Consider the following 17,901-nt stretch of genomic DNA (forward strand, 5'->3'; position numbering starts at 1 on the left):
TAATTCCCATGGAAAGTTTCCAACTTTGAATATTCCCGGAATTTTGCAACCCTACATGGATGTGATTGTCGCTGTGCATGGGGCTCATTAACAGTCTTTCTCCTCCTGGAACTTCTAAGTGTGACTAAGATCGGGCTCATTTCTCTCTTGCAGCTGTACAGTTCAATGGACTTCGGGAGGAAGTGGCAGCTGGTTCACGACCACGTGATGCCGGGCCGATTCTACTGGTACGATTATGTAGATCCTATTTTTGAGTGGTGATTGATTGTGTTTTGCATAATGATGGTGTGTCTGTGACCCTGTGCTATCGGGAGCATCCAGTGACCTCATGTCAAAAACAGATCTGCACCCCCCCCCCCCCCCTCACGACAGTCAAGCACACAACCGCTTACATCCACGTCACGTACACCCGAAGGAATATTGTACTTGTTTTTCCATAGCACAGCCATGTCATGCTGTTTTTTTGTTGCCGCTGTCATTTAGTAATCTTGACTGCTCGCACACAAGGCGGTGAATATTGATGTGAGCCTGTTTATCCCTCTTTGTCGCGGTATGTGTCAAACCCCAGAGTGTCTCTAGCTGTGGAAGAAAGGACATCGGTTGGAGGACGTCCTTCTCCACATGCATGAATAGCGAGACATTTGATAGAGGAGAAGTGCGCAGCGGGTGGAGCGGCGCCCGAAACAATGCATTACTCCTGCTCCTGAGATCCGCTCCTTCATGCACATTACGTCAAATAGTTGTTTTTTCAACTGGTGTTGCAGCCACCTACGTTTTAATAACACATATTTGCTATGGTGGATATTTATGGTAATAGCTGATGTTTTTGCTACCCCCAGCTCTTCCCCTGTTGTCTCCTCTGTTGACACTTTGCTGAATTGAGATTGTTTGCTGCTGGTGCCGCGGCTCCTCCACTGACTCATTGACAGGAAATAAAAAAACATCTTGTTTCCATTTTACAGAATGGGGATGTCCGTTCCACAGCTGTGATACACAACCTAGCCTCTCCCATGCTTTTCGTCTCATTCTCATTCTCCTTTTCTTCCCCCAACAACCTCTCTTTGCTCCTCTCCATCTTCTCCTCCTCTCGCTCTTTTCCAGGGCGGTAATGGGGCTGGACAAAGAGGCGGACGTGGTCCACATCGAGACGCGCATCGCAAAAGGCCGTGAGTGCAGCGCTGCCGTCCGCCACAGTAGCAGGACCCTCAGGACCCCTCGCCTCTCATTTAGAGCGAGGTCACGGGGAAGATGAGACTCTTTCTGCACTTCAGATTGGTCCCTGCAGCCCAGTAAAGCAGAATAGGTGTCTCTCGACAAAAACGGAGACTTTTTGTGGACTGATAGATGTTTCTCCTCCTTAATCCATCCCCAGTGTCTCATACAGAAACCTCAGCTTTCCTCCTCTCAACAGCATGGTATATCCTGTCATGCCAATTACAGTGTTTCTGTGAATTGGAAAAGATGCTCATCTTCCTCCTGTTGTAGGAAGATATGAATCTGAATTAGTGTACAAACTCATCTGGTCTCACGCGATAAGATCCTGAACGTTTTTAGTCATGTGACATGCAGCAAAAGCTTCTGTATCAGAATGTACGGGGTGTGTATTGTAGTAATATTAATTTTGTGTGTGTGTGTGGAGAGTTGTGAATCTTAATCTGTGTGTAGTCAGATTTGTGTAAAAGAACGTTGAAATTTGTGAATGTGTTGTGGAACCTGCAAATGTGTATTCAGAATCTACGTGTGCGTAATCAGATGTGTAACAAATCTGTGAATGTGTAATGAAGTTTGTTGTGTTGTATTTTATTGTGTTTAGATTCCTAGATTCGTATTTCACTTTTAATGGCCTCTTCAGCCATTATATCTATGTTTGTATTTAAAGATTTGTCTGAATGTGTACAAATCCCATTACACATTAACAGACCTCTTTTTACACATTTACAAGATTACGCACACATAGATTGACATACAGTTACACAACTTTCCACCGCACACACACACACACACAAAAAATATTGCTAAACTATTTTAAATCTTAGTACGTTTTGATTAAAAAGAGCAAACGGTCCTGTAGTCGTGGCCCAAGATTCTCTCTGTATTTCTCATAAACTAAGTGAAGCTCAGGGTTGTTTCAGAGCAGTGGACAACAAGTGTGTTTTACCATGAACGTATATTGCACAGCAGCCCCAGTATTTACAAACCGCTGTCTGAAAGTAAATGATTCTAATTTACTCCTGATTGATTTCCTTTTGCTGTTTTCCTTCACAGGCGCCCAGTACGTGAAGTGCAGAGCCCAGCGGTGCACAGAGGGCCACAGACAGTACCCCTTCCCCGGAGACGTGGACACCAACTCGCTGGTGGTGCAGGATGAATATGTTTTCACGCAGGTCTGCTCGGTGACGGATTACTTTTTCAGAATTTAAGTTAACCAGTTGCCTCCATCTTTTTCTCTCTGTGTGAACTTTGATTTTTGATGGGAGTGGGATTCGTGCTGTTTTTATTTTGGTCTCTCTCGTTCATTCGATTCATTCTTTTCCATCAAAACCCTCATAATGGGTTTCCCCCCCAACACACCTGTTCCCCACCGGCCCGATGTGTGTTTTGATTATGTTCTGCTTGGTTCATGTCACTCACTCGGTGCACAGACGTAACTCCGTGCCTGAAAAGCGTGTTTGCTTACTGCGAGCGTCCACACGGCGGAGGAACCATGAATAGTCAGGTGTGTGTCCTTATTACCGCTCACTCTGACTTTGACTCCCAATTAGACAGCGGCCGCCAGGGTCATTATCAGAAATTCAATTTTCAAATGCCCTCAACCGTCATTGATTTCCATCCACAGCTAAGCACCTTTCTCTGTCTTCGTCAGGCTCGTTGCATTTGGAAAAATAGAGTTTCATGGAAAATAAATAACAAATCAGGAAAAGACGAATAAAACGGTAGCAGTTGAAGGTTGTGTGTTTGTTGTGAATCATTCTGCGCTCGTTCAGGGAGAATAAACGCCTCTAAAATGTTTGCTGTTCGATTTTAATTTATTTATCCAGCGATTTAATCTTTCGATATGATGTTGCAGCAGCAATACTTTAGCGATGACCCAGTTTCACTCACAGCGCATTTAATCCACAGACTTGATTGAAATGGCTGCGGAGTTAGAATGAAAATGTATGAAAATATATATATATATATATATATTTATATATACGTCACAGCGTGATTCAGAAACGGTGATTCAATAAAGAGTCCAAATTGCATTTAGCCGAGATGAGATTGACTTCGGAGGCCGACATGAGGAGGATGCTGGTGAAAATAACAGGACAGAGGGAGGGAGAGAGTCCATGTGCGGAGCTGCGGTGGCACAGATGACTTTCTGGTGACTTTCATTGCTCGGGGCAGTTGGATTTAACTTGACAAAGAGTAATGAGGTTATCGATCGGGCTACAACGAAATAAGCAGTCTTCAACACCTCCAAAGTCTCTCGGGAGAGAAAGAACAGCCAAGTGCAACATCCTCAAAAATGTGGCCTGGGAAAATGCAGCTCATTGATTTTCGATAGATTATTCCATTAGAGCTCTAATGTAGTGTGTTGGGGGACAAACACCATCCTTCTACTTGATTAGAAAATAAGCAATCAAGTAGTGTTGCCCTGAGTGTAAGTTGATGGAAAAGTGGTAGTGCATTAAGATCTTCAAGCCGCACTGTAGATAAAGGCAGATACAATCGTCAGTGTCTCTTAGCTTCAGTCTAATTGAGATCATGCTAATTATTTCTGTTGTCTTTGCAGATCTACTCTGTTGAAAACATCACATTAGGGCATTTTTATCAAGTCAGTCATGCGTTGGGAATTAATACACTTCCTTCAGGAAATGGTGAAGCTTCGTGTCCTCGGGTCACGGCAGAGTCACATTCGGTCGCACGTTCTTTCAGATTTTCTATAACAGGACTCACACAATGTTTAGCGTTAACACTCGATGGGGGTCGTGCACGATGCCTGGTCAAGCCATCGTCACAATGACAACAATCCCAGTTTCACGAGACTAGGCGCAGATACAGGGGCAGGGCAAGAGGGCACTGGTCCCAGCTTAGATCTGATTGGATTGAAGTAATTTTTTTCGAAAAAGGCAATTATTTCAAAATATAGTCACTGATGTTTAGCTCTGCTCAAAGCTGTAGAGCTAACGGTGATCAAGGAATAACTTGAATGTGCACCAGTAGTTGTGGATGGGTGTTGAACATATAACCGAACCCCTCTGTGTAAATTCTGGCTCCTGCATTGCCCTTGATTTATAAATAATCCTAGACCCACAAGTGCTCGGAACACAATATAGCCCAATATAGCATCGGTAACATGCCATTTAATCAATGCTCCAGAGAGGTATAAAGGAAATGAAATCCCCAACTAGACGCACACCGGGCTCACTAGCTGCCTCTGCCTCCTCTTTTGTAATAACTTGGATCGATTTGCTAGCTAGCACCTGCGTTTGTTTAAACATTATGGGATTGGCTGGTGCCTCCGACTGCCGCATGAAAAGTTGAACTCTTCTCAGCTCCTGTCGTAACACAATGCAGCAGGACTGCGATGTTCCCCCGATCAAAGGGAATGAGCAGAATTTTTGTTTAATCCTTTGTGCACGTGTGAGTCCTGCAGATCGTGTAAATACCCCCCCCCCCCCCCCCCCCCCCCCCATCCTTTTTCTTTTATCTTCATAGTCGTCTCATGTAGGAAAAAAAAAAGGTGTTTGGTGAAGTGACATTCAAATGTAGATGTGTTATCTGTGAAAAAATGTATCACAGCGTCTTTGACTTCATTACAAAGGTAACCAAGTCAGGAAGAGCCAGCTACTTTGTCTCCTACATGAGGGAATCCTTCAAGCGGATGAAACTACCTAAATATTGTCTTCCTAAGGTAAGTCACCGAATAGCTGTCGAGTGATTATACAGAAACGTGACGGTTGCATTTGTGTTTTGTCGAATTCACAGCACACAGCAAACGGCTCTCTATGCAAATGCGTGTCACACTGAATTAAAAAGCTCCACCGTCTCTTCTAAGTCTCTTCGTCCACGCGTCCTCTCTCTCTCTCTCCACCCCTCTGTCTCTCCACCGCACACCCTCCAGGACATGCATATCATCAGCACCGACGAGAAGCAGGTTTTCGCTGCAGTCCAGGAGTGGAATCAGAACAACACCTACAGCCTGTACATCTCCGACTCGCCCGGGGTCTACTTCACCCTTTCGTTAGAGGATCTGAGAACCAGTCGAGGACCCGCCGGTAACCTACTGGTCGACTTCTACAAGGTGTGTAGCTGGTCTATCTTAATTAGCTGCCTCCATCCAATGTTCAATACCCTTAAGTCTGTTAAGTCATTACATCAAGCAGCTACATCGTGTTAAGGAACCTGGGAGAGAACTATACCAAGTACAGCATTTCTGCATCTAAGAAATACTGTCAAATTTGTAGGTCTGAGGGTCTAAGTAGTGAATCGATTATTAAAATAGTGGATAGTGGATTTTCTTCAAATAATCAAGGAATGATTTAGTCTCTAAACAATAATGGCTGTCAGTAGAGTGTCAAATTTCACACACTAACAGATTTGAGTCTAAATATGACATGTTTCCTTGGATATCGATGGGAATGTCCAAAAATAGCCTGTCTGGCAATGTTAAAGAAAGTGACAAGAAAAATGGAATATTCCAGCCCATGTCTCATCCGTTCACCAACTTTTGTGGGAATCCATTCAGTAGATTTTGCGTGATCCTGCTGACAAATAAACAGACAGACGTGTTGAAAACATAATTACTGTCTGATACATCTGTAAAGTCTAAACGATATTCAAACAAACAGCCACGGTAGTAAACTGGAGCCGAGGCCAAACAATCGCAGCGCACGTCTCTCTGGCTCTCACAAATAAATAGATCTCAACTCTGAGTTTGGAAGAAAAGCCATGGAACTACTGGGTTCTTAATAACTTCCTTTTCAGAGGTTGCCATTCATTGTATTTCTCATAAAATAAAGGACATTCATTTGTGAAACGATCATCCTAATTCAGTTTTGCTCCACAGGTCGAGGGGATCAATGGAATGTATCTCACCAACAAACTGGTGGATAATCACATCAAGACTTTCATCACCTACAACAAGGGACAGAAGTGGGCCCTGCTGCCGGCTCCCGCCAGCGATGTGGCCGGAAACAACATCCACTGTGTTCTGGTGAGCTCCAGCCTCCGGGCCTCCGGGAGCCGACGCTCCTATTCATGCGAAATGAAGCTCGTGACATATGTCGTTCGTCAAATGTTTCGAGCTCATGCGCCGTGCTTTGGATGGTCCTTCTTTTCTTTTCTTTTTTTATTCAAGGTCACTTTTGCACATGGCCCAGGTGCAGATTGGCTTTATTGCCTCCTAACTGGCAGAGGAGATGCTCGGCGGGAATATTCTGATTATCGGTATAAGGCAGCGAGTGTCATCATGTTTAGTTTCAGGGGTCCAGACTTTCCATTAACCTCTGTGATTCCATTTACTACCTGTAGTCACTTTGGACTAATGAATGTTCGGTTACACTGAATTTCATTATGCGGGCTGTGTTGTCACTGGAGCAGGTTTGATGATCAGCTGATCCAGTCGCTCTGTTCTTTGAAGACTCTTTGAAATCACGTATATTGTTCGGTTAATAGCGGTTTACAATCTTCCACCGCGTCATACAGTTGACCATTGTGCGTTCTCCTGCTCTACCGCACCCCCCCCCCCCCCCCCCCCCGGCCCAGCAGCCTCAGCTGTTTGAAAAGACTTATTGATGTTTTTCAGTGTGCTTTAGTTCTGAGAGATGAGTGAAATGATTTGAATCAATTTTGCCAGTTTTATCTGTGCATCTTGGGGAATTTTAATTACATGCCTTGTTTGCTTTAGAAGGAACCGATTCAGATGCCCTCTGCGTCCTCTCAGCCTCGTGTCTTTCTTTCTTTTCTTTTTTTTTGTCGGCGCAAATGAGGGGAAGCAGGAATCTTTGTTTTATAAATGGTCTGAAAATACTCACACTTTTGTGTCAATGGGAAGAATGGTGAAGAAAGCAGAGCCAATTATAATTGCTGCCGTTAAGATCTGTGTGACGCAGCTCGTTTCAACCTGTGTTGTATCGGAATCTGTGTTTTTCTCGTTGACAGCCATTTTGCTCGCTGCACCTTCATCTGGAGATGATGGAGAATCCCTACACGTCTGGACCCATCACCAGCAAGAAGTCTGTACCTGGGATCATTGTGGCTACAGGTGGGGTCACATGAATGAATGTCTGTCTGTATGTGGCTCTGGAGAACCGTTCATCTTATCCGCTTCACATTTTGAATGCTTATTGTATAGGACCCAAGGAAGTGCAGGGTTCAAGTCCAAGCAAACAGAAACCAAGTATGTTTAGAACGGCCACTGCACTAGTAGATCCAACTCATAGTATAAAAACACCAGATGCACATTTTTTTGCTCGGGTAACTGCGTTGTAGCAAAACACAACTCACTAATCACACACTTCCCTCTTTCTGCCATCGACACTGAACCTGCAACTCCCAAACGTCACATTTGTACCGAGCTGATCAGGTGGCAGGAAGTCATAACATCGTCCTCCGCTGGAGAATGAGGACACGCTCACAGAATAGCTCTTCCCGTCCTATCGGGTGTTTGTGCACATGGGTTTGTTGTGGAGTCTTTTCTATGTAAATACACAGGGGCTGAAAATTATTCATGTTTCTGTACTTAGGGAATATTGGAGCAGAGCTGTCCTCCACCAACCTTGGGATGTTTATAACATCTGATGCAGGAAATAGCTGGAGACAGGTGAGAGCCATCTGGGTCTACGCACAGATGATGTATTCATATTAGAAGTTTGTTGTCATAAGTGGAGCAAATGTGTGTTTTTTTCGCCCGTGCATCAATGCAGATTTTCGATGAAGAGCACAACATTTGGTTTCTTGACAACGGCGGGGCTCTGCTGGCGGTCTTGCACGCGCCGACTCCGATCCAACACTTGTGGTAGGTGGAGCGACCCGTCCTCAGTCCCTGATGTCCTAATTGCTCTGAGTAGGATACGGACACTGGAGCAATAGCGGGGGAAAATTACTTCGGTGTAATCTCACTTTACTGGGGAGGGGGCGTCGATGGTGCAGTGTATGATTACACTTTATGTTTTGAAATGCTGATGGGCCAAGTTTGCATGATTATTTTATTGCCTCTGCAGCTTCAAAACCGGAGTCAGGATTCATTTCCAACAGAGGAGAGCCTGTCACAGCTTTGTTCTCTGTGTTGGATATGTGGTTGGAGTGCTTTTATGTAAATGCAAAGTAGAGCCGGGTGGAAATATGAGACTGAGGATGCCCTTATAACTCCCTCATATTGTGGGAGCGCTGTAACACTACCTACTTTGATGTCCCCGCACACCACAGCCCTGTCAAAAGTGATTAAGCTCCGGGAAAGGTGATTTGAAACCCCCTCAAAAGTCTAATGTTACAATCTGAGTCATATCTCTCTTTTTTTTCTTTTCTGTTTTGTCACCTTCAAAACGTTTCCCGGGCCGAGTAACATTTGTTCCGGTGTTCAGCCTGTTGTCGAGATGATTCTTCACATCGAAGAGAATCCAAGGTGTTTCATTCTTCAACGCCAGCTGAAGCGAAATGACCTGTAATATTTGATCATGTTCCTTTTTACCTTGTTTTTCACCGCTCAACTTGTGAGGCAGGGGTGTTTGATGTTCTGTTCATCGGGAAGAAATATATTTATCCACCGCAGATGGATAAGAGCTGATAAATGGAACAGAAGCGCGGGCGTTAACAACTGTTGTTGTCTTTTTTTTTCATTTTGAATCCAGGATCAGTCTCGATGAAGGAAAGAAGTGGGACAGGCACAGTTTCTCTGCGGCACCTCTGTTTGTGGATGGGGTCCTGATGGAGCCAGAATCTGACAATCACATTATCACGTACGCAGACACACAAACGTACAGCGCAGGGGGAAACAAAACAAATATCAGGCTTTAGGAACTAGCTTCTCCTGTGATTCTCCCCCAATGACGTTTCACGAAAAGGGAATTTTATCTCATCTGTCAAGATAAATGCCAGACTTCAGATTTAGCAGCTGCTCTTTGTTTCATATCTGAAATGTGTATATCTGCATCTCGGGGACGGTCTTATCTAATATTTGCGTTTCTGTAAATCATTTTTCCAGTTTCTTCGGGCACTTCAGCCATCGGTCAGAGTGGCAGCTGATCAAGATCGACTACAGGGGGCTCTTTAGCAGGAGATGCATGGGTGGGGATTATCAGAAATGGCAACTGCACAACAAGGTAACAGCAATATTTAACGTCATTGATTTTATTGTCAACACCAGGAGATGCATGTTTGTCCGCTGTCAGTGTAAACACAGTACACTTGCTTAATGCATGAGTAAGAAGTTTTACCAAGGATGTTTTGACCCTGATGTGTTTGTTTGCTTATTTGTGAGCAAGATTACACAAAATAACAAATCGGATTTCCACAAAACTTAGTGGAAGGATGTAGGTCAAGGAAGATGTCATAACAAATTTGTGTGGATCCTGATCTTTCCTTCATTTCTTTTACATTCCGAGATTTGCAGTTTTTTAACATTTTCCCGATTTTGCCTGGAAATAATGGATGGATCTTGATTTAAAAAACATATACATTTAGAGAACTGATATCTATGACTGTGTGAAATGTGGTGCAGATCCTAATCAAAATCTGACTCTAGTGAATTTAAATCTGTTTTTTAAGGGGGCTGTCGGGCCTTGGCGGAGGTCTGCGCTCTGCCGAGTGCCATTCTTCTTTCTGCTTCCTCTTTCCTGTCTCTCTCTCTCTCTCTCGACCCTGTTTCACACATGTGAAAAACCGGAGCATGTTTGTCCCTGTCTGACAGGGGGAGCTGTGTGTGATGGGCGAGAAGCAGATCTTCATGAAGCGCAGGCCAGGCAACCGGTGCATGCTGGCCCAGGACTATTCCAGGATCTATTCCTCGGAGCCGTGCCTCTGCACAGCCTTTGATTTTGAATGGTAATGACTTCGTCTCTCGGCATTCCCCGACTGGGACCCGACTGTAACTCACACTTCTATCCCCAGTGGTCTGTAATTTCTTTCATTACATGTTTACAAAACAGACGCTTTCCCTTTGAACGTCTAATTCAATTGTACCGAGCTAACAGGGGCTTGTAGACATTTCTAATCAATAGCAGATGAATCAGCCCGCTGCATTTCGTACCTCTTGATATCCATCTGCCATTGCATATTATTCCCTGGATAACCAATATGACTCTATTCATCCAACCTAATTACAATCTGAACATTTTTAGACGGAAGATGGGAACCTTTCATTGCGCTGCTGTAATTTGCATAATGTCAAGTGACTTATTAGAACTCAATTAATAATGAATTACTAAATGAATTTTAAATATCTTTTATCCATCTGTGTTAAAATTCCCTTTGATCCTGCTTGTCTGACAATCATGTCTCTAGTTTAGGTCTTAAAATATGCCACAAATCCAACTGCGGAGCATTTGCCCCGCTGCAGAAGCTTGTAGGAGCTAGACTATATGAGTAGCCGTGTTTGTCATTTCATGAAGTGTCATCTTTTTTTTTGGCAGTGATTATGGGTGGGAGCGCCAGGCGGACGGGAAGTGCTCCCCTGCCTTTTGGTTTAATCCAAATGGTGCGGCTAAAAGCTGCAGCAGCAGCCAAAGCTTCCTTAACAGCACCGGGTAAGTGCCTCCCAATACTCAACCCATCACCGAACAATATTATTCCATTCGAGCTTGTTTGTCACGTTGTCAAGAGAACAAACAGAAAAAGGACGGTTTGCTTCCTCAATGGTTCAGAGTGAAGCTGCAAAAGTGAGACTCTCTGTCTAAACTCCACCAAATCATGCAAAACAGGTGTTGAGTATGCAGCGTGTTCACACTCCAAAAGTGACAGAATTAAGAATACGCAAGAGAGGCAAGTGTGCACATTAAGTCTGTGCGCTGCTGAAGGACACTATTGTTCCACAAATAATAGCACAGAGGGAAATTGTGGAGTTGCTCAGATGTGGAATGAATTCAAATAAATTTAAGTTGGTGTTTGAACAGCTCCAAGAATATCAAATAACAAATGAAAGCTTGAAATGTTCGAAACACAGGGTCACAAGTAAAAGCGGCAGTAGAATTTCTAAACCTGCCTTTATGTTCATTATACACTTTTGAATAATAATAAGACATTTTCAGAGTCTTTCATGGCACTCAAGGTCACCTTACAAGGCAGAGATAAAACAAATATGTATCAAAAAAAGATCGTTACAATGAACAGTGAATATTAAAATATACGTTATGCTGTGGAAATGCAACAGGACATGAATCTCTGATGTTTTGAACTCAATCCTTAAAGGTATCGGAAGGTTTTGTCCAATAACTGTAAGGAGGCGGTGAAGAACGTGTTCTCCCCAAGGAGGCAGGCGTGTCGTCCCAGGGCGCCACGAGGCCTCCGGCTCTCCACCAATCAGGGCGAGCTCAGTGCCACCGTCGGGAGCAACGTCACCTTCAACGTCTACCTCGACGACGTGAGTCCAGGTTTCATTTCCGGGTTTTAGGAAGTGGTAGCTGTAGTATGAGGGAAACCTTAACAAAACAGTATGAGTCTGAATGCTAGTGGTGTGAAGACTGCAGCTCCTGAACTCACATACAAAAGTCACGTGTAAAAACAAAAACAGCCAATGAGAGGCAGCCTGAGCAGAAACTGATCAGCCATTATTCTCCATGTGTGCGTTTACAGATTGTCAACACATTTACAGATATCAAAACAGTTCCAAATCTGAATACATATTTGAAGTTTTCTCTTTACACATTTAAAAAATCTGATTACACACACTCATGGATTCTGAATACGTGTTGCCAGATTTTCTTTAAACATGTTTTCAAATCCGATCCAACAAATTTTAAATACGGAAGATTTGCACACACACATTCTCAATTCCATGAACACATTCACATGTCTGATAACACACAGAGACACTGTTGAGACATTTCAGTTTTGGATAAACTGACATTCCCATATCCCTGGATCCACATCACTAGCTAAAAATTATTTTGCGTATAGTTTTTCTTTGCCCAGTTTGTGAGATATCATGAAGATTTCTGCCTCCAGCTCAATACCATGGGGATGAATGGAATTTAGTTTGAATTAAAAACAAATCAAACAATGTCCTCATTAACTCTGGATAATCATCAGATCTCACTGTGAAGACTTTCTATTGGAGCCACTTCCCTACTGAAAAATAGACTAAATACACACAGTGTGTTCTGTGATGCTGAATCTGAAAAACAAGTTGTTGTTGAGTCCTTAAAGATTTTTTCATCGCTGCCAGCACTACAAATGAAGGCCCCCCCCCCCCCCCTTAACCAGATATCTGAAAGCATGAGTAAATAAACCAAAGAGATATCTGCATGGCTAGATGCCCCCGAGGGTTTGCAAGAAAATGTGTTTTATTTTCTTGTTTTGGTTTAAATAAAAAAAAAAGGGGTTATAGTTAGATTATTTTATCATTTGGGAAGATGGTACCAAAGGAAAACCCTTTTATGACCTCGGCAACTCTCTTTACTTTTCCTCTTTCTTTCCTGAGTTGAATTTGTCTCCTTCCATTCGATATCACCTTCAAAGTGTTTGTGACACGGCTTACACAACCTCTCAGCCCGAGCACTCTGGTGGTGGACTGTCCTTACCTCCCTTGTATGTGGCGCAACTTGAAGCGTCCCGACCTAAGCCGTGGTGACAGATGCCGTGTCCTACCGTGCGTCCACAGGGAGACTCGCCGGGGACCAGCATCCAGCTCGACTTCGGGGACGGCATCAGGATCATCTACTCCAACCTGAGCCGGACCGATGACGGCATCAGGCACATTTACAGAACGACCGGGATCTACCGGGTGGCGGCGGCGGCTGAGAACAGCCTGGGATCTGACAGCAGCACCCTGTTCCTGCACATCACCAGTATGTGACACCATTACTCATTCCCAGCGGCAGTGCATGCAGCTTGAACTTCTCCTCTTTCATGGACAGTCACGTTCCAACACGGCTGGAATTCATTTCAGTCCCGGTCGCATTACGTTTATGCATTTTTTGCGTTGGGAAAAAATACAAAAAGCACACACCTGGAGCCACATATACATCAGCGGTGATTGCAGTAATATTTCAGAGTTTACTGAATCTGTGTGGGTTTTATTTGTGTGTGCACGTGTGTATGCATTCACGGTCGGTTGTGTGCGTTGCCTCAGGTCCAGTGGAGCGTGTATATCTCTCCGCTCCGATTGTAGCCATCAGGGGGAAGGAGGCTAACCTTACTGCGGTGGTATGGCCGAGTCACACCAGAACATTGACCTTCTTCTGGTGGTTTGACAACAGCTCAGAGGTGAGAAGCTTCTCCTCCTACTCCTGGTGTTCCTCACAGACACGCTCTTTAAGTCCTGGTTCCTGCACTGTTTCCATTCTCATGCTCCTCTGTCCATGTCCTCGTGTCGCGGTAAATCTATCCGGCTTTAGCACAAACCATATGTGATGTAACTGCACGTGACAGCCCTGTGTCTTTCTGGAAGGGCTAAGATGGCCGGTCATATTTATTTATCACGTTGATTGTGCTCACTGCAGCACCGCCTCATTATACAGTGTGTCAAGGGCAGCATGTGCATTCATTTCTACATCTGACTCAGAGGAAAAGGGGTTTTCTGTGCAACTCTCTGTGGTTCTTTTCTCCCTTTTGAAATCCAGCCCATTATAACCTTGGAGGGAAGCATCTCACACACGTTTCAGAGGGAGGGAATAAACAAGGTCACCGTCCAGGTTGCTTCTGGAAGCACCGTAATGCAGGATTCCAAAGTTATAACAGTTAAAGGTGAGTGGCAGCGACTTCATGTGGCGATACGCGTCACATGAATATGCGATGCGCTACCTCGGGTAAAGTATGATGCCTGCAGGTCCATGCCCGCGAGCGCCGCCATGTTGATGTCAACACGGACCTATTTAATGAATAAAACGTCACGGTAAACGAACAGGAAATCTTGAGGAGCAATTAACTTCAAGGGATGTGTTGCCAAATGAAAAAAGACAAAACCGCCCACATCAGATTAATGGAAAAACCAAACCAGAGGCAGCATTCATATTCTAACGGACATGGCCGCACCTCTTCTTTTTTTTCCCAGAGTTCTTCAGGTCGCTGCTGTTGTCGTTCTCGCCGGCGCTGGACGAGCACAATCCTGACATCTCCGAGTGGAGGGAGGACATAGGCCGTGTGGTGCGGACAGCTCTGTCACAGGTACATCTCGTCCCCCGGCCCTCGGAGATCTGTCCTGGAGCCACAGTGGCTTTCAGGGTCATTACTATTTCATACCTGTTTGCAGTATTGATGCAGCGGACATGATGTTTTATTGGTCCATGTGAGATATGTGTTCTTCTTATGGTTTACCTGTGAGGACAGTGCGCAGACCTGTGTTAATCTCAATTGAAGCTGAAGTGGAAATGTTAGCCATGGGACAGAGTCGGGAGGCAATAGCCCAAACTCGTGACTCTGGGCTAAATCAACTTCACAAACTCTTCTGTGGAGTTACACCTGACGCTGTTTATGCCCCCCCCCCTGCTGCAGGTGACAGGGGTTCATGAAGATCAGCTGCTGGTGTCTCTGTACCCGGGACTCCCGACCACAGCAGAGCTCTTCATCCTGCCCGATGCACACCCCTCCAGTGAATTCAAAGGGGAGCCTCTGGAAATGGTGAGAACCGTGAAATCTGGAAATATTGAGTTTAGTTTTCATGTGAACTTTGATTTAGAAACTGACTCCACCACTTCAACCGGTCTGACACCTTCAATAACAAGATGTGATTAGATAGAAAAAAAGGACTTGAAGTCTCTGGCCAAAACATGTCAAACTAAACACGGAAGTTAATTGGTTTTGGCTCAGTTTTTCTTTTAAGATGTCAAGTTTAAGAATTCAACAAACCAAAATGTGCTTAAAGGAATTGTTTCACATCCTTGAAGCACTTTCCTTTGCAGAGTTATATGAGTTAGATTTAAGATCACTGAAGACAGATGGACACATCCTATCGGGAGGCTGTTTAAAAAAGAAATGAGTTTCTCTGTATCAGAGTTTATTTATACAATGATGCACCAGAATGAAACTTTTATATTAAAGAATAAACAATGCAGAAAACAGGACTATTTATGTTTTCCAATTGAAACAGTCATGAATAAAATTTGTTTTCTTAATTTGTGAGTGAGCTCATATCAAAATCCTTTGTTCTTGAGTTTCTTAAAAGTTAAATTAAAATAAAACTTTGATCTCTAAGTAACTTCATTGTCCCTGTGTGGACTGAGCAGTAAATGCTAAAGGGAGTAAGAACATTGATTCTACTGAAGCCACTTATTCATAATGTATGATACAATAATTGTGTATAAGTAATAATATCTTACGTCAGGTTCTATATATTTGGTTGTATTCGTGTTTTCTCAATCATAATCACAAATCTTTGAAATTCTTCACTCCCCAATATCAGAATCAGCATCGTCTCCCAAAAATACATTTCTGTCAGTCTCCCTATTTATCTCAGTTGTTTATACTGAGCACACAATGAAAAGTAAAAATGACAGTTTAATATTCTGTTAAATAAATAAATATTTGGATGTTAATGGGTGAATTCCTTAACTGCGGAGAGAGCCGGGCTCTTTCTCCCTGCTCCCAGTCGTTATGCTAAGTTAAGCTAATCACCTCCCAGCTCAAGCTCAGATATTAGTTTTGCGATCTTGTTAAAAAGCAATTTTGAACTAAACAATGTTGTTGATGTGTTGAATGTAAAACAGACGTGGCCCTAAATCAACAATTAATTGGTGTTTAATCTCAGAGAAATCGGTTTTTCACATCTCATAATGTTTTTGTTTGTCTTTTGCAGATATCGGATATTTTTGTCACTGCCCTGAATCAAGAGCTGATCCACTTTGAGCTGAAAACCGACGTTCGCATTATCGTCTACATGACTCAGCAAACTCTGGGTAAGTTTGTTTGTGATCTCGGCTCCTGATCCCTGCACAGCTGGACCAGTATACTATTCAGATTCAGAAAAGCATGCTAAAAAAAGGCCTGCTGCTTAATTTATGCCAGTTAAGTACAGTCTGTCCACACATCCATTTATTCTGTTCAAGGATGTGAAAACCATAAGCCACATATCTTTTCTCGGGATGATTTGACAGGGAGTTCCAAAAAATGAAACAAGGCAAAGGACGACAGCATTCCCTGAGTGAGATTCATATCACACTCCATGTCACAGGATTTTAATATCCTTCGCCGTCTATCACTCCTGCACCTGACGCTCTAAGATGGCAGCTCACTTCGAAGTCAGCCGATCAATGGCGTGATTGACAAAGAAGGCGTTTGGTATGCACCACGGAAATCAAGCGGGTCATCATGTCTTTAGCATATCGCCAAAACGTGTCGATCAACCCCGCGTGGCTTTACCCTTTCCCTCCTCCGACGGATCTGTCTTCATTTGTGTCTGCATACAAAGGTCTGGGTCTGCCTTTAAAATGATCCAGAAAGGTCACAGACTTCACAGGCTTCTCTGGGAAGGAGAGAGAGATGGGCGGAGAGGGGAAATATTGCATCTCAGCGTTTAAAAAGCCATGACTATGCATAAGCTCACCTGCACGATGAGCCCCAGGGAGAGGCGGCGGACCTCCTAAAGGTTCCTTTTAATACCCAGAGGGGATAACGTGCAGAGAGCTGCTCTTCAAACTGTGCGATCAGTTTGTTACATGACATGGGATAATAAACCTAATCTCCCTGAAATAAGACATGGCTTAAGGGAAGAAAAAAAAATAGAAAAGGGGTTTTAAGACATTTGTCTTGGTTTGTAAATGTGACGCGTGTGTGACATGTTTGCCTTTCAGCGCCACTTGTGGATTCAAACGCCATCCACAGTGGGTCGGCCATGCTGATGCTGCTCTCCGTGGTATTTGTCGGCGTCGCCGCGTTCTTCATCTACAAGTTCAAAAGGTCTGTGTGGTTTTTTTTGTGTTTTTTTTAATACTTTATTTACAATTTTCAGATACATAACAAAGTGTTGACAAGACGTAATACAAATTCACAAACAAAAACAAAACATAGGGTAAAAACACACACCAGAAACAAACAACAAAATAAAAACAAGCTGCCAGACAGATTACTCAATTACATATATGGTCTTTCGGGAATGTTCTAAGGTCTATGGGGTTTGATCGGAAAGCGAACGTTGCTGAATACAACTGTAGATCTCAATGTTGACATCTTGCTCCTCGTGCTCAGGAAAATCCCTTGGATCCACGTCGAGACGGAGGACAGCCACGAGAAGGAGCCGGAGGTGATCAGCACGGTCGGTCAGAACGACAACATGTCCAAAGTGAAGCTCAGCGATTTTTCGGCTCCGAAAGAGCTCATGGCAAAAGATCTGGAGGCCAGAAGCAGAGGTACTTCACCGACACACTTTCTACCTCTAATACTACAACTGTTACTATATATATTACTACAGGATCATTATTATTGATACAGTTAGAGATGTTCTGACACCGTTTTCCCTTCATGATTCCAATACCTGGACTTTGTGTATTGGTTTATACCGACTACTGATCTGATACCAGTGCATTTACAAAAAAATAGGAACCTCCCCCCGTGTGGAGTTATGATTGCCATCATTGTTGTTTCATCGTTTTGCTGGTGTTGTAATTAGCATCACTTGTGCCAACCCTGTAAACTGAGGACATTTATACAGTTCATGTGACACCGTTTTACTTACACAACTGTCAACCACATTCTAATGTAGAGCCCAATTAAATCTAGAGCTATTTTAAAAACGTAACTATTAATTTAATGTAGCAATGCATTGTTTTC

General features: G+C 43.6%; 1 protein-coding gene across 1 annotated transcript in view; it reads left to right on the top strand.

Moving 5' to 3' along the window:
* sorcs3b (sortilin related VPS10 domain containing receptor 3b) overlaps nucleotides 1-17,901 on the top strand; it is a 42,883-nt gene that overhangs the window by 19,890 nt on the left and 5,092 nt on the right. The window contains exons 5-26 of the mRNA XM_053436348.1: nucleotides 154-227; nucleotides 1,102-1,166; nucleotides 2,266-2,384; nucleotides 4,808-4,897; nucleotides 5,108-5,287; nucleotides 6,053-6,199; nucleotides 7,147-7,249; nucleotides 7,731-7,807; nucleotides 7,911-8,002; nucleotides 8,835-8,942; nucleotides 9,188-9,305; nucleotides 9,893-10,026; nucleotides 10,614-10,727; nucleotides 11,389-11,560; nucleotides 12,800-12,986; nucleotides 13,271-13,404; nucleotides 13,761-13,884; nucleotides 14,192-14,304; nucleotides 14,632-14,757; nucleotides 15,932-16,031; nucleotides 16,926-17,031; nucleotides 17,320-17,480. Of these exons, the coding sequence (XP_053292323.1) occupies nucleotides 154-227; nucleotides 1,102-1,166; nucleotides 2,266-2,384; nucleotides 4,808-4,897; nucleotides 5,108-5,287; nucleotides 6,053-6,199; nucleotides 7,147-7,249; nucleotides 7,731-7,807; nucleotides 7,911-8,002; nucleotides 8,835-8,942; nucleotides 9,188-9,305; nucleotides 9,893-10,026; nucleotides 10,614-10,727; nucleotides 11,389-11,560; nucleotides 12,800-12,986; nucleotides 13,271-13,404; nucleotides 13,761-13,884; nucleotides 14,192-14,304; nucleotides 14,632-14,757; nucleotides 15,932-16,031; nucleotides 16,926-17,031; nucleotides 17,320-17,480 (2,644 nt within the window). The remainder of the gene's footprint in view (nucleotides 1-153; nucleotides 228-1,101; nucleotides 1,167-2,265; nucleotides 2,385-4,807; nucleotides 4,898-5,107; nucleotides 5,288-6,052; nucleotides 6,200-7,146; nucleotides 7,250-7,730; nucleotides 7,808-7,910; nucleotides 8,003-8,834; nucleotides 8,943-9,187; nucleotides 9,306-9,892; nucleotides 10,027-10,613; nucleotides 10,728-11,388; nucleotides 11,561-12,799; nucleotides 12,987-13,270; nucleotides 13,405-13,760; nucleotides 13,885-14,191; nucleotides 14,305-14,631; nucleotides 14,758-15,931; nucleotides 16,032-16,925; nucleotides 17,032-17,319; nucleotides 17,481-17,901) is intronic.

Source organism: Pleuronectes platessa, chromosome 12, assembly GCF_947347685.1.
Source record: "Pleuronectes platessa chromosome 12, fPlePla1.1, whole genome shotgun sequence".
NCBI classification, from domain to species: domain Eukaryota; kingdom Metazoa; phylum Chordata; class Actinopteri; order Pleuronectiformes; family Pleuronectidae; genus Pleuronectes; species Pleuronectes platessa.